Source organism: Lingula anatina, chromosome 5, assembly GCF_051362555.1.
Source record: "Lingula anatina isolate TDL-2025a chromosome 5, LinAna3.0, whole genome shotgun sequence".
Lineage (NCBI taxonomy): Eukaryota > Metazoa > Brachiopoda > Lingulata > Lingulida > Lingulidae > Lingula > Lingula anatina.
This window is the reverse complement of record NC_141771.1, coordinates 106,112-122,552: the sequence shown is the minus strand read 5'-3', so window position 1 is coordinate 122,552 and position 16,441 is coordinate 106,112. Positions and strand designations below refer to the sequence as shown.

The 16,441-nt window shown below is 36.3% G+C and overlaps 2 protein-coding genes across 3 annotated transcripts; one reads left to right on the top strand and one right to left on the bottom strand.

Moving 5' to 3' along the window:
- The first annotated feature begins 361 nt into the window (after nucleotides 1–361).
- Nucleotides 362–16,441, top strand: LOC106181617 (ceramide kinase-like protein). 2 transcript variants are annotated; one of them, XM_087013338.1, is made up of 13 exons: nucleotides 362–665; nucleotides 1,137–1,415; nucleotides 1,645–1,776; nucleotides 3,607–3,670; nucleotides 5,185–5,327; nucleotides 5,757–5,831; nucleotides 6,709–6,889; nucleotides 9,152–9,235; nucleotides 10,667–10,857; nucleotides 11,315–11,526; nucleotides 12,101–12,436; nucleotides 12,843–13,030; nucleotides 13,426–16,441. In XM_087013338.1, exons 1-13 carry the CDS (start codon nucleotides 470–472, stop codon nucleotides 13,517–13,519), a joined length of 2,175 nt encoding a protein of 724 aa, XP_086869464.1. In that variant the 5' UTR covers nucleotides 362–469; the 3' UTR covers nucleotides 13,520–16,441. The 2 variants fall into 2 exon arrangements, with proteins under 2 accessions (XP_086869464.1, XP_086869465.1); XM_087013339.1 differs by having other exon boundaries at nucleotides 363–665; nucleotides 10,745–10,857.
- LOC147761419 (uncharacterized) lies at nucleotides 5,874–6,614 on the bottom strand (the record flags this gene model as incomplete). The annotated part of the gene is given in 2 exon segments (XM_087012402.1): nucleotides 5,874–5,939; nucleotides 6,462–6,614. Coding segments are annotated over 2 exon segments (219 nt in total), but the record flags the coding sequence as incomplete, so codon positions are not given.

Genomic DNA, 16,441 nt, shown 5'->3' with positions numbered 1-16,441 from the left:
ATGCTTCTCTTCATTTACATACAGGTACATTCAAAAATTTCTTTCACAAGTAGAAAAAAAAATATATACATAACCAAGGAGTTACAACAGTAACTGTTGTAACTCCTTGTATAACAATGAATAAAATTAAGCGGTCTTTATTTTTGAGCAAGATATATTTTTTTATCTGTCGGACTGAATGATAATTGAAATAATAAATCAAACTTATAAAATTGTTTAAAGGTCATGTTTGATAACGATTTTAGTGTTAGACTTTGTAACTTTGCATTGATGAGAAAGGAGAGAGTTCAACACAAAAGCGCATCTTGCTCTTCCGATAAATGAGGTAATTTTTCTCAACTCCAAATAATTCCCAATGAAAAATATTTGTCCATTCAGTGCGGGACAGTTGGTGTTCATCAAACAAAATCCCTGAAACAAAATGACCTAGCTAATCAAGAACTGTACAGTTTTTAAAATAAAACCAGGAATGGATGTTACGGAGGAATACCTGGCCACGGCGTCAGAGAAGATCAATTACTCTCAGAAGGATCGGGGAGTAGAAGCGAGCGCCCGACGAGCACCAGAGGACGACTTAAAGGGTATTTTCTGTGTGGAAGAGGTGAGCTGTGACGTCGTGTTGACAGACAGCCGGGTGACATGGGTGCCTCTAGGTGCCGGGAAAAGTAAGAACGCTTTAACTTCTTTAGAGCATACATTTAAACCATATCCTTCAGTAATCAGTATTTTAAGATTTGTTCATGTATTTAGAGGAAGTGAAAAACTCGGTCACATTTTTTTTACTAAGTAATTGCATAACCGTGATTACGTTTAATTTTCACGTTAACATTCCTATTTATGGTTTCTGATATCTAATATCATATTTATGGCCTCTGATATCTAACCCATGAAAGATAGAGGTGCACATAAAATAAGTTTGAATTAAATGGCCACCAGCTGGTGCATCCGCTGCAGTGCGGGGGGGGGGGGGGTCTCTAAATTCTGCTTACCTATTACCTCCTCAAGATGTGACCTCCTAAAACACCTGTCATTCTAGCACAAAATAAACACATTTATCACTCCTATACAGGAACATAAATGAGAGACTATTAAGTACTTGTTTTAAGATACACAGTGTATTTTTTTTTAATTTAAAGTTGAAAAAAAGAAGTCAAAGAAGAAAAAGTTGGACACAGGGCCAGTGAAGTCAGATCGAAGCTCTGGCTACCTGCTCCTCCAGGATGTGTTGGTGGTGAAAATCCAACGGCAAAAAAATGTTACCCGCGGTCCATCACAGGGTGTGTGTCAGGGAGTGGCACTGTTTACTTATGAGAAGAAAGACAGTAACAAGCTGCGTGAGCGTGTGATACTGTTGGGACATCCCAGTGAAGATATCTGTCACACTTGGGCCAACAGGATAGAACAGGTGTTAGAAGGTAGGTGAACTAATGTCCCTCTGTCTGGCTTTGTCTGTCTGTCCTTTATATTGTGGGTTGTTTCTTATCATCTTTCATTCATTTGGTATATTTTCAGTAGGTAATTACTATCAAAGTGGATTTTTTGAAACTTAATAAAAAAAAAACTGTATTAATATGACCATGACTTATTATTTTTAGTTATCGAAAGCCTAATGTGCTTGACTTCTGATGTAATTATTGTAACCAGGTTATGTGAGACGCCCCAAGAGGATAAAGATGTTCTTGCAGCCCTTTGCTGGCCTGAGAGTGGGAAGGAAAGTGTTCAGAGAGAAAATCTGCCCAATGCTCTTGCTTGCCAAGACCAAATCAGATGTCAAAGGTAGGTCAAGTTAAAGGGTTCTTGCTTCCTTTGATCACTTTTCCTTCCTTGATCCTCTACCCCATCTCTGACTTCACCTCTTTCTCTTCCTCTCCCTTCTCTTCTCCTTTCCCTCCATCTCTCCCGCTATCTCTCCCACTATCTGTCAGCTTGTGTACACATCAAATGTATTAAGACTGTTGTTGGTTATTAATATGTCATGGAGGCATTTTGTTTTTGAAGTTCAGATGGAACCTAATTTACTTATTTTGATTTTTATCAAGCAATGAAAAGATAATCATTATATTTGCACAATCTGTTTACTACTAAGAAGGTCTCCGAAAAGGGGTTTGGTTTGCGAACTCTCTGTTTACTCTATTATTAAAGAGTATTCCACCTGTTAATTGGTTTGTTTGCCCAGCTGAAAGATTATTTGGAATTGCTGACTTTCATATTTACAAACAAACAAAAGCTGTTTGGATAAGTTGAAAGATATGCAGGAGAAAGATAAGAGGGAGATTTGAGAGCCTGGTGGCATGGAGTCGGGGTTCTGTTGTACAAGATCATACCAGTATGTTTAGGCAACTTTGTAAAGTTTACTTGGCAATGTTGGTGTAAAGGCATTTCAAGAGCAATATAGGCCTCATTGCATGTAGTTGACATAATGTATATAGATAGGCTATTGCCACCACTGAGAATAAAACTCATAGTTAAAATTAGAAGACTTTGTGAAAGAGGCTTAACTATGAAAGCAAAAATTTGTCCAGAGTTCAGTCAGCTTATTCAGGTCACCATAAAGTTCAGTGAGTTTATTGGGGTCACCATAGATGTCAGTTGCCCTTCTAGCTCTGAGGTCATCATAGAGTTCAGTTACCCTTCTAGTATATAGGTCACCATAGAGTTCAGTTTCCCTTCTAGTACTGAGGTCACCATAGAGTTCAGTTACCCTTCTAGTACTGAGGTCACCATAGAGTTCAGTTACCCGTCTAGTACTGAGGTCACCATAGAGTTCAGTTACCCTTCTAATACCATGGTCACCATAGAGTTCAGTTACCCTTCTAGTACCGAGGTCACCATAGAGTTCAGTTACCCTTCTAGTACTGAGGTCACCATAGAGTTCAGTTACCCTTCTAATACCATGGTCACCATAGAGTTCAGTTACCCTTCTAGTACTGAGGTCACCATAGAGTTCAGTGAGTTTATTGGGGTCACCATAGATGTCAGTGGCCCTTCTAGCTCTGAGGTCACCATAGAGTTCAGTTACCCTTCTAGTATATAGGTCACCATAGAGTTCAGTTTCCCTTCTAGTACTGAGGTCACCATAGAGTTCAGTTACCCTTCTAGTACTGAGGTCACCATAGAGTTCAGTTACCCGTCTAGTACTGAGGTCACCATAGAGTTCAGTTACCCTTCTAATACCATGGTCACCATAGAGTTCAGTTACCCTTCTAGTACCGAGGTCACCATAGAGTTCAGTTACCCTTCTAGTACTGAGGTCACCATAGAGTTCAGTTACCCTTCTAGTACTAGTACTGAGGTCACCATAGAGTTCAGTTACCCTTCTAATACCATGGTCACCATAGAGTTCAGTTACCCTTCTAGTACTGAGGTCACCATAGAGTTCAGTTACCCTTCTAGTACTGAGGTCACCATGGAGTTCAGTTACCCTTCTAGTACTGAGGTCACCATGGAATACTGTTTTCATATTGTCCTCCCAGTGTACCTTCATGTCTGGAGTCCTCACTTCGTTTCATATATGTTAGATATGTAAGCCAAAGGTAGTTGTCTGAACATATTTTAAAATATTTTGATAATTATTATTTATTATGAAATATTATTATCTATCTTCAGAGATTTATCACAAAGAACAGATAAAACAGGAGATGGTTCATCTTGAGTTGGACAGTTATGACTGGTGAGCATTTTAAATAATAATTATAATGTATGTCATTTCATCCTTGTAGTGCATATTACATACAATATACATCATTTTATTCTATACTGTCTGTTTTTAATTATACATTAGGTATCATTTCATCCATTTAGTGTATATTATACTATTATTGATTTTGGCTGAGGTCACCTCACTGCTATATTTGACCTGAAGTTTGGTGGTCTTAGTAGTGAGGTGACCAAAGCACAAAGGCATAACTGTTTTAATACAAGTTTTGAAAACAAGACACATTGAGAATTCTAACTTATATAGTACAGAAATGCATGGTAGTGTAAAAATAATAATAAAACAGACCCACCACAGTACAATTTAATAAATGAGATAAAAATATGAAACTTGTTAAGCAGTTTAAGTACCTCCAGTTCATTACCATGCAAATCTGTCCACTCTTAATGTTATACATCCCAGTGTTATTATTCCAGTTTTATAGTTATACATCCCAGTGTTACAATATACATCCCAGTGTTATAGTTGTACATCCCAGTGTTATATATCCCAGTTTTATAGTTATTTGTCCCAGTATTAATTTTATATGCCCTAGTCATATATATATATATATATATATATATATATATATATATATATATATATATATATATATATATATATATATATATATATATCCCAGTGTCATAGTGATTTATCCCAGTGCTAAAGTTATATATCCCAGTGTAATTGGTCCAGTGTTATAGTTATACATCCCGGTGTTATGGATATACATCCCGGTATTATGTATCCCAGTGTTATAGTTATACATCCCGGAGTTATGGTTATACATCCCGGTGTTATGTATCCCAGTGTTATAGTTATACATCCCAGTGTTATAGTTATACATTCCAGTGTTATGTATCCCAGTGTTATAGTTATACATCCCAGTGTTATAGTTATACATTCCAGTGTTATATATCCCAGTGTTATAGTTATATATCCCAGTGTTATAGTTATACATTCCAGTGTTATATATCCCAGTGTTATAGTTATATATCCCATTGTTATAGTTATACATCCCAGTGTTATAGTTATACATCCCAGTGTTATAGTTATACATTCCAGTGTTATATATCCCAGTGTCATAGTAAAATATCCCAGTGTTATTGTTATATATACCAGTGTTATTGTTATATATACCAGTGTTATTGTTTCAGTGTTATAGCCGTGGGTGGTGATGGCACAGTCAGTGAAGTGGATAATGGTTTATTGTTATATATCTTAGTGTTATAGTGATATATCCCAGTGTTATTGTTATATATCTTAGTGTTATTGTTTCAGTGTTATAGCCATGGGTGGTGATGGCACAGTCAGTGAGGTGGACAATGGTTTATTGTTATATATCCCAGTGTTATTGTTTCAGTGTTATAGCCATGGGTGGTGAGGGCACAGTCAGTGAAGTGGACAATCGTTTATTGTTATTTATCTTAGTGTTATAGTGATATATCCCAGTGTTATTGTTATATATCTTAGTGTTATTTTTTCAGTGTTATAGCCATGGGTGGTGATGGCACAGTCAGTGAAGTGGTCAATGGTTTATTGCGGAGGTCACAGACAGAAGAAGGGATTGATTTAAAGCCTGGTGTCAACCCAGCCAAGGCTTGTTTACCCTTTGGCATTGTTCCTATAGGTATGATACAACAGTGTAGATTTATATATTAAATACCCTGATTCACAAAAAATCATTTGTCGGCTTTCTTACTATAATCTTTGTTGCCAGGTATGTTTTTCTTAGCAGCTTAGCAGCTAGTCAACTTCTACTGGAACTGCCTAAACTCTAAGGTAGTCAGCAAAGCCCAACTAAAACTCAGTAAATGAGAGTTTAATCAACAAAAAATTGAAAGAACATACAATTTTCATGGTATTGTGTTTTAATATCTTTGAATGTAACTGAAATTTATTGACTGCTAGACGTTCGATGGCATAGTCAAAGACAAGCTAAATTATGTTTTACTGTTACTTTGATATTGAATTGAATTTATCAAAGTTTAACTAATCCATAAAGTTCAAAAACAAACTTCTTATTTAATCTTGATAATATTGGATCTATATATTCCAGGGACAACCAACCATATAGCACACTCAGTTTTGGGGATAGATGACCCGGTGACTGCAATGTACCATATTTTATATGGTAAGTAAGTAAAGTGGTGTTGACCCAAAGACCAAAGACACATTGTATAACCTGCCCTGTATATCATATATTTTATATGATACATTTTATAACCTGCCCTGTATATCTGATATTTTATATGACACATTGATAACCTGCCCTGTATATCTGATATTTTATATGACACATTGTATAACCTGCCCTGTATATCTGATATTTTATATGATACATTGTATAACCTGCCCTGTATATCTGATATTTTATATGATACATTGTATAACCTGCCCTGTATATCTGATATTTTATATGACACATTGTATAACCTGCCCTGTATATCTGATATTTTATATGACACATTGTATAACCTGCCCTGTATATCTGATATTTTATATGACACATTGAATAACCTGCCCTGTATATCTGATATTTTATATGACACATTGTATAACCTGCTCTGTATATCTGATATTTTATATGACACATTATATAACCTGCCCTGTATGTATTTGATATTTTATATGACACATTGTATAACCTGCTTTGTATATCTGATATTTTATATGACACATTATATAACCTGCCCTGTATATATTTGATATTTTATATGACACATTGTATAACCTGCCCTGTATATCTGATATTTTATATTACACATTGTATAACCTGCCCTGTATATCTGATATTTTATATTACACATTGAATAACCTGCCCTGTATATCTGATATTTTATATGACACATTGTATAACCTGCCCTGTATATCTGATATTTTATATGACACATTGTATAACCTGTCCTGTATATCTGATATTTTATATTACACATTGTATAACCTGCCATGTATATCTGATATTTTATATTACACATTGTATAACCTGCCATGTATATCTGATTTTCCAGGAAATACAACCCCCCTTGACATATGTGCAGTATACAGCAATGACAAGTTCTATCAATGGGCCTTCAACTCCCAGTACGGGTTTGCCGGGAATATCTTGGATTTTTCCCAGCGATACAGGAAACTGGGAAGCAAAAGAATAGATGCAGCTTTTCTAAAAGCTCTGACAAAATCAAAATTAAAGTAAGTTACTTAGCAGAGGATAATGTTACCTTCGTATCACTTAATAAACAGGTTAAATGGGCTTTGGCAATACACTTTCAAAGCTATATCATTGTTATTCTGTAGCCCTTTGCTGGAGGGGAAGTTACTGCAGTTGTGGTCCTCTCTTGAATGTTCAGATTGCTTAAGTTAATTACTTTTACTCAATTGAATTATAAGCTGACCTTTAATGAAGTATAGATTTACATTTTGCACTGTCTAAAAACTTTGCTGGTGCTTGTGCTAATGCCTCTTTATAGTGATCTCATTCTGAACATTTGCTAACACAGACACACCTCACACAATTACTACTAAAACAATCACATCTAACACAATTACAACTAAAACAATCACATCTAGCACAATTACTACTAAAACAATCACATCTAACACAGTTACAACTAAAACAATCACACCTAACACAATTACTACTAAAACAATCACATCTAACACAATTACAACTAAAACAATCACATCTAACACAGTTACAACAAAAACAATCACACCTAACACAATTACTACTAAAACAATCACATCTAACACAATTACTACTAAAACAATCACATCTTACACAGCTACAACTAGAACAATCACATCTTACACAGCTACAACTAAAACAATCACATCTAACACAGCTACAACTAGAACAATCACATCTAACACAGCTACAACTAAAACAATCACATCTAACACAGTTACAACTAAAACAATCGCATCTAACAGCTACAACTAAAATAATCGCATGTAACACAGCTACAACTAAAACAATCACATGTAACACATAAACAACTAAAACAGTCACATGTAACACTATTACAACTAAAACAATCACATCTAACACAGCTACAACTTAAAACAGTCACATGTTACACAAACAACTAAAACAGTCACATGTAACACATAAACAGCTAAGACACTCACCCCAAACCTATTTCCTAAAATAGTAACAATTAATACAGTTACAGCTAAAGCAGTCACATCTGCCTCAGTTACAAGTACAATGGTCACATCTAACACATTAAGAACTAAAACAGTAATACCGAACACAATTACAGCTAAAACAACCACATCTTAAACTAAACCTGTCACATCTTACACAGGTGAATATCCAACACAACCATACTGAGCACTGCCAGTCACATCTAACACAGCAGAATATCCAACACAACCATACTGAGCACTGCCAGTCACATCTAACACAGCAGAATATCCAACACAACCATACTGAGCACTGCCAGTCACATCTAACACAGCAGAATATCCAACACAACCATACTGAGCACTGCCAGTCACACCTAACATAGTTGAATATCCAACACAACCATATTTGCACAGCCAGTCACACCTAACACAGTTGATTATCCAACACAACCACACTGAGTGCAGCCAGTCACGTCTAACACAGTTGAATATCCAACACAACCACACTGAGCACAACCAGTCACACCTAACACAGTTCAATATCCAACACAACCACACTGAGCACAGCCAGTCACGTCTAACACAGTTGAATATACAATACAACCACACTGAGCACTGCCAGTCACATCTAACACAGCAGAATATCCAACACAACCATAATGAGCACAGCCAGTCACACCTAACATAGTTGAATATCCAACACAACCATATTTGCACAGCCAGTCACACCTAACACAGTTGATTATCCAACACAACCACACTGAGTGCAGCCAGTCACGTCTAACACAGTTGAATATCCAACACAACCACACTGAGCACAACCAGTCACACCTAACACAGTTCAATATCCAACACAACCACACTGAGCACAGCCAGTCACGTCTAACACAGTTGAATATACAATACAACCACACTGAGCACAGCCAGTCACACGTAACACAGTTTAATATCCAACACAACCACACTGAGCACAGCCAGTCACACCTAACACAGTTGAATATCCAGCACAACCTCACTGAGCACAGCCAGTCACATCTAACACAGTTGAATATCCAACACAGCCACACTGAGCACAGCCAGTCACACCTAACACAGTTCAATATCCAACACAACCACACTGAGTGCAGCCAGTCACATCTAACACAGTTGAATATCCAACACAGCCACACTGAGCACAGCCAGTCACACTTAACACAGTTCAATATCCAGCACAACCTCACTGAGCGCAGCCAGTCACACTTAACACAGTTGAATATCCAACACAACCATACTTAGCACAGCCAGTCTTCCATTGATATTCCACTGTGTTCTGTATAATTCCAGACCATATGACTGTGAGATCCAGTTTATTCCTAGTCCTAATGCAGCCACCAGTCATCCCAAGGATGGTACTCCATGTACAACAGGGTAAGATACAGATATCTATCTAACATTTCTTATCACATTTATCACAAACACAAAGGAAGAGGATAAGATACAGATATTTATCTAACACCTCTTATCACATTTATCACAAACACAAAGGAGGAGGGTAAGATATAGATATCTAACATCTCTTATCACATTTATCACAAACAAAGGAAGAGGGTAAGATATAGATATATATCTAACATCTCTTATCACATTTATCACAAACACAAAGGAAGAGGATAAGATATAGATATTTATCTAACACCTCTTATCACATTTATCACAAAGGAGGAGGGTAAGATATAGATATCTAACATCTCTTATCACATTTATCACAAACACAAAGGAACAGGGTAAAATATAGATATCTAACATCTCTTATCACATTTATCACAAACAAAGGAAGAGGGTAAGATATAGATATATATCTAACATCTCTTATCACATTTATCACAAACACAAAGGAAGAGGATAAGATATAGATATTTATCTAACACCTCTTATCACATTTATCACAAACACAAAGGAGGAGGGTAAGATATAGATATCTAACATCTCTTATCACATTTATCACAAACACAAAGGAACAGGGTAAAATATAGATATCTAACATCTCTTATCACATTTATCACAAACACAAAGGAAGACGGTAAGATATAGAAATATATCTAATATCTCTTATCACATTCATCACAAACACAAAGGAAGAGGGTAAGATACAGGAATCTATCTAAAATCTCTTATTACATTTATCACAAACACAAAGGAACAGGGTAAGATATAGATATCTAACATCTCTTATCGCATTTATCACAAACACAAAGGAAGAGGGTAAGATATAGATATATATCTAATATCTCTTATCACATTTATCACAAACACAAAGGAACAGGGTAAGATATAGATATCTAACACCTCTTATCACATTTATCACAAACACAAAGGAAGAGGGTAAGATATAGAAATATATCTAATATCTCTTATCACATTCATCACAAACACAAAGGAAGAGGGTAAGATACAGGAATCTATCTAACACCTCTTATCACATTTATCACAAACACAAAGGAACAGGGTAAGATATAGATATCTAACATCTCTTATCACATTTATCACAAACACAAAGAAACAGGGTAAGATATAGATATATATCTAACACCTCTTATCACATTTATCACAAACACAAAAGAACAGGTGTTCTGTATGTCTAGGTACCACACCCTCCAGTCCTAGAGGTAGTGGTATTGAACTGAGTTCACTGGTCTATTCCAGGTGTTCTATATGTCTAGGTACCACACCCTCCAGTCCTAGAGGTAGTGGTATTGAACTGAGTTCACTGGTCTATTCCAGGTGTTCTATATGTCTAGGTACCACAGCCTCCAGTCGTAGAGGTAGTGGTATTGAACTGAGTTCACTGGTCTATTCCAGGTGTTCTATATGTCTAGGTGCCAGAGCCTCCAGTCCTAGAGGTACTGGTATTGAACTGAGTTCACTGGTCTATTCCAGGTGTTCTATATGTCTAGGTACCACAGCCTCCAGTCCAAGAGGTAGTGTTTATACAGACTCTCTGCATGAATATGACCCTCTAGCTGTCTCTGGGACTAGTAGCACAATAATAGGTGAGTAACACTGGGTTCCCATACCAAGATCGGTCTAACAGGATTAGTCCAAGGGGTTTCTTGCTAAATTGCTTGTAGCTTAAGTAGCTAAGATGTCTGGCATGCCTACTTAAGCTGCTAAACAATATTCAATTACCCCCTAGCAGCTTCAATGGGCGTGACAGACATTTAAATCACTTTAGTTGATAGGAATTTAGCGAGAATCCCCTCTGAGATAGATTGATCCAAAGTTAGTACAATAGGGTCTCGGAATAGTTCCTTAGTTCAATCTATATTTGGCTGTCTCAATGACAGGTAGCCCAATAACAGGTGTCTGAATTAATATATAATTTCATTTGATTAAAGTATATAGCAAGATTTTATTTTATTTAATTTATGAATAGAACATGTCTTATTTTTCTTATATGATTCAAAATTTTAGTAGTTATTTGATGTATTATCTGTTTATTACTATTAGATCTCACCAAAGAGAGTCCCTGGCACTCTACTAAAGGTGCCTATCTGAGTGTGTGTCTGTTCACAGTCCCTGCACTGTGTGAGTGGGCACCTATGGGACTGTGCAAATACACCCATCTCGCAGACGGCTGCGCAGACTTGGTGCTGGTCAGGAATGTGGAGAGAAAAGAGTTCCTGCGATACCTTAAGCGACATGGAGGCCCAAAGAACCAGGTCAGTTAATTAAGAAGAAAGTGATGTGATTGGGACAGATCTTACGAATATTGCTCTCTTGAGAGGGTAGCAAATAAAACGGTGTCTGTCACGAGTAACAGTTTCCATCCTGCGCATATCTTTTTCAATTTTATTTACAGGCAACTCCAGGCTATAATTTTTTAAAGGTAGTAAACGATAAAATTTTGAATGCAGCTTTTGGCCGTGTTCCTTTTTAATAGTAAGTCTTAAACTTTTTTACTGACATAGCTTATGTGCTTTTTTTAATACAAGGACGCTTTTACAAAAGCATTTTATTCCAGATTGTTTATTTTATAGATTTGATTGGCTAAATAAACCTTATATTTAGCCATTTAGAACTTGTAAAAATAAGTAGTGGACATCTTATTTCAGCCTATTGTGATAACAGCAAAAATCTTTCATTTATTTTCAAGTCAGAATGACTTAAAACTCTGCTTTTGCCTATAGCTGTCTTGGTGCCTGGCCCAAAATCTTGTCACATCATCACTACCAGACACGTAGCACCAGTGCTCAGTACACATGTAGCCTTATTGAACATGTCAACTATTTCCAGCTTGACTTCCCATTCGTTGAATGCTACCGTGTAAAGGAGGTCAAGTTCCGTCCTCGTATGGGGGCTACATGGAAGCACACAGACCATGACTACGACGACTTGGAGTACGAAGTGCTACGTAAGAGCACGCAGTCTACCAGGCTGGCACCTATCAGTGAACAGATGAATGTGGTGGATGATCTCCATGACGACCATAGTGACCAGGATGTGGAAGATGTGGAAGATATTCCTGTGGATAGTGATGAAGATGCAGAGTCGTTAGGAGATGGAAGTGTCTCAACTACAAGGTCAAGGTCAAAACCCAGCAGTGCTAATGTTTCTCTGGATGGATCCAATGTGAGTTGTTAAAAATAGTTCACGTGGATTGTGCTATCTAAAGCCTTTCGTCTTAAGCATTCTGTTTTAAGGGACTGACCATTTGATTGACCGGCTGTTATGTAGCGTGATCTCCTAAATGGAGTACTGGGCATGGCATGATTATTTTAACCAAAGCTAGTTTCCATTTACTGATGCTTTACTGATAGTCCATCATATTTCTACTGCATTTTAAAGTTTCAGGCAAACTTGGGGGAAAACCACCGCTGCCCTCTGTAATGTGCTTACATGGTTAACCTCACAGTACAGAATGAATACAGTGGAATTGCTAAAGGTGGAATGTCCCCTGTGTATAGGCCTGAAGTATTCTACTGCATATAGTTTCTCACAAAATTTTTATTAACATCTTTCAATTGCTACGTTTCAGGTTGAGGTTCCTCGCCAGGCCAGCTCTGCCCCTTCCTACCGTCCCTCTAAATATGAGGTCAACATGGAGAAGTACAGGAAGAAGCAGAGAGAGAAAGAGGAGAAAGCCAGGATCAAGGAGACCAGGAAGATGACCAGTGTTTGGAATGTGGACAATGAACTAAGAGAGCAGTTGGACTTGGACTTCAGGTGGGTGTCACTGATGGCTTCTTGTCTATCATTTCTGTCACTTGTTTGGTCTAATAGCACGAGGGCCAGCCTGGCTTATCTTGATTGTTTCCTTTTGAAAGGGTTAGCAGTGCTTTGTAGCTCCAATGGCAGAGGTTCCTTTCTCCCCATGAGAGAGAAAACTTATTCTCTTGATAGATCACATCCAGCTAGAATTGGCCTTATAGAATTATCACTGAAACCATTTTAAATTTGTGTTTAAAGCATTTTTTTATCAGAACAATGCCTGTGTGGACTACCAGATGGCAGCACAATGGCTACTGTGATCAAGACAAGCCAACATTTTATTTGTGGTTTATTATTATTGTGACCTGAATAAAATTGGCAAATTTTAAAACTCTTTCAATTGTTTTCAGAGTTCACCCTCACCTGCTTATGGTGTATGGGCAGGGTGTGAGTCCTGACACAGAGTTTGAGGAGAACAGGCTGGGCTGTATACCAAGGTTCTGACCTATATTGGCTGTATACCAAGGTTCTGACCTATATTAGCTGTATACCAAGGTTCTGACCTATATTGGTGTCATACATTCCTGATGTGGATAAATATATTAAAGTACCAAGATACATTTCTTATGTTGAATACAGATATTAAGGTTTCAAGATGCATTCCTGATGTGGATATTACATGTATTTAGGTCTTGGAAGTGAATTTAGGGTAAATCGATTGAAAGGCAAATTTCAGAATGAGAAATTTGAGAAGATACCATACTAGGTTTGAGATTTTTATGTATATTCCAAGGTCATCAGTCTCTACTGATAGTTTTTGACAAGCTTCAGGTTTCAGTACAAAGTGAGAGCTGCTCAGGAAATGATTGATAAAATGTTAGACGCAAAGTTTGTAATCCTACATCCAGTTTTCAAATTTTAATATACATTCCATTTATGCATAAAAAAATGTGATATTTTGAAAATAAAAAAACATGATTACCCAAACTGTAAATTTTAATTATATCAACTACTCTATTTATCTATTCATGCTGGTCTGTACAACATATTGAAGATAGCTATTTGCATTGCTCTTTGATTAAGTGTCAGACATTAGTGTAGATAAGAAAGAAAAGGCTTATATATATATATATATATATATATATATATATATATATATATATATATATATATATATATATATGCTAGGACAATTTTTACTCAAGAACTTACTGTGATTTTGATGACTTTATTTTAAATTGAAATTTTTTGTCAGCCACATTTTCTTTCTGATTTGTGGCAGCTTTTTTTGCTACGCCATGTGATAATTGTTATTTAGATTTTTTTGTTAAATGAGCCTATAAAGCCACACAATGCAGGTTTGTTTGAATAGACATACAGGTCAATGGGTAATTAAGTTGGTCCAAAAAAAAAAACACAAATGTGTATGTTGTCCGTCCTGATCAAAAACTGCAATCTTTTATTATGATTCATGTCGTTAGTGTTTTGAATGTAACATTTGTGACCACCAAGATGTCATATATCATATGGCTGAGATAACCAGAAGTAGACTGTAGATGTCACATATCATATGGCTGAGATAACCAGAAGTAGACTGTATAGGATGTCACATATCATATGGCTGAGATAACCAGAAGTAGACTGTAGATGTCATATGTTGTGCTCTGTAACTGGAGGATATAGAAGCTACTTTAGGAATGTAACTTGAAGACATCTACAGAGTATTAAGATGTGGTTTATGGTTTATTTTGATTGCATGCTGTTTTGAGTCTTCCATCCATTTTGTATACAGACACTGCATGTGTTGATACATTCTCATCATTGTCTGTTCGTCTTGTCGATGTATGTGTCTTTATACATTCTTATCATTGTGTGTGTCTATGTTGGCACATTCTGAAGCATCAAACCTTTTCACTGCCAACCCAAATTCTGTTTTACTTTAAATTTACTGAGTAGCATTGTTTGCTTTAAAAAGATTCATTTGAAATATCAGCATGGTTAGAATATTTTCAAATAAGTTTTTAAAATGTATTTAGGTGATATTTCTCAATCCATTATTATGTTTTACAATTCACATGTTTACGTGTATGTTAAGCAGGATGCTTTTGAAAATTGGCATGAGTGAACGTTATTATTTTAAAAAAACTATTATTGCAAATTTTTCTCATTGTGGTGACTGTGTTTGCCAGCTATGTTGTTTAGTTCTGTTTTATTGCTCAAATGTATGTGGAATTGTTTTTATATTTTGAGCATTGTTATGCTGTATGTAAAATTGATAGATTTTAAAGGTCAAGCATTCATGCTTAAAGACATATGCGTTAGAATCTACAAAGATAATTTTATTTGGATTGTACTTTTATGTAGGTTATCGTGTAGTTTAAAGATGCATACAAAGCCAATTTTTCGTCACAAAAAACGACCAAATGCAAGCATATAGTTTCTAGTAGTATAACTAAGAAAATTACCAAAAGGCAGTGTTTAATTTTACCCGAAAATGATGTTTGAACGGATTTTTCTGCCAGCATTCTATGCTGTATGTCAATGGGGAAGAAAAGTAGGTCACGAAAGTAGGTTAAATTTCTGATCAGAAATTTAAAGAAAGGAGCAGTCTAAAGCTCTTTTATGGCTGATCGAGTGATCTGTTCAGTTTATCCCTTGGCATGTCCAATTTATTTGAGTAGTATAAGAAACTAGTAGAAGTGGTTTACATGTGTTACTGGGATTCCACTGCTCGGTTCGTATGTACCTTTAAGGTACAGTTAAAGCGATGGAGCTTGGTCTCCCAGTAACGCATATAAACCGTTTTTACTAGTTTTTGTATGACTAAAACAAAGCTGACCCGCCAAGGTATATATCATCAGCCAAAAGAGCTTTTACTGAGTAACTGCACCTTCTTCAAAATGTGGTCGTTAATTGACCTACTTTTCTGACCTACTTCTACCCCGTTTAAAGACAGCACAGAAAGCGGACTTAACAATCCATTTAAATATCCTTTTATTGGGTAATAGGGAACTATGGCATCTTCTGCTGTTTCTTTAATTAATACTACACATGTACATGTATGTATAACTGTATGTTAGCGTTTTGTCGACTTTAAAGCAAGAAGTGGCCTCAGATGCATCTTTAATTACTATGTTTTTGCAAGGCAAAGTTGGAAAAATTCCACAAATAGTTACAAATTTCTCTGTCCGCCCATCTCTCCACTCTAAGTATGTGTTACGTGATGTTTTACCATAATCTGTGCGCTTTTCCATGTACTGTGTGCAGATCTTTGTTTTAGATGCAGCTGTTAATATTGCCAGGTTTAAGGCTTTGTGTACACACTCCTATAACCTCCAATGATTTGCTGAAGTGAATTAACAAAAACAAAGCACTGGAAGAAAACATCGTGGTGAAGAATGTCTAATAAAATCGTGTCAAAATGAA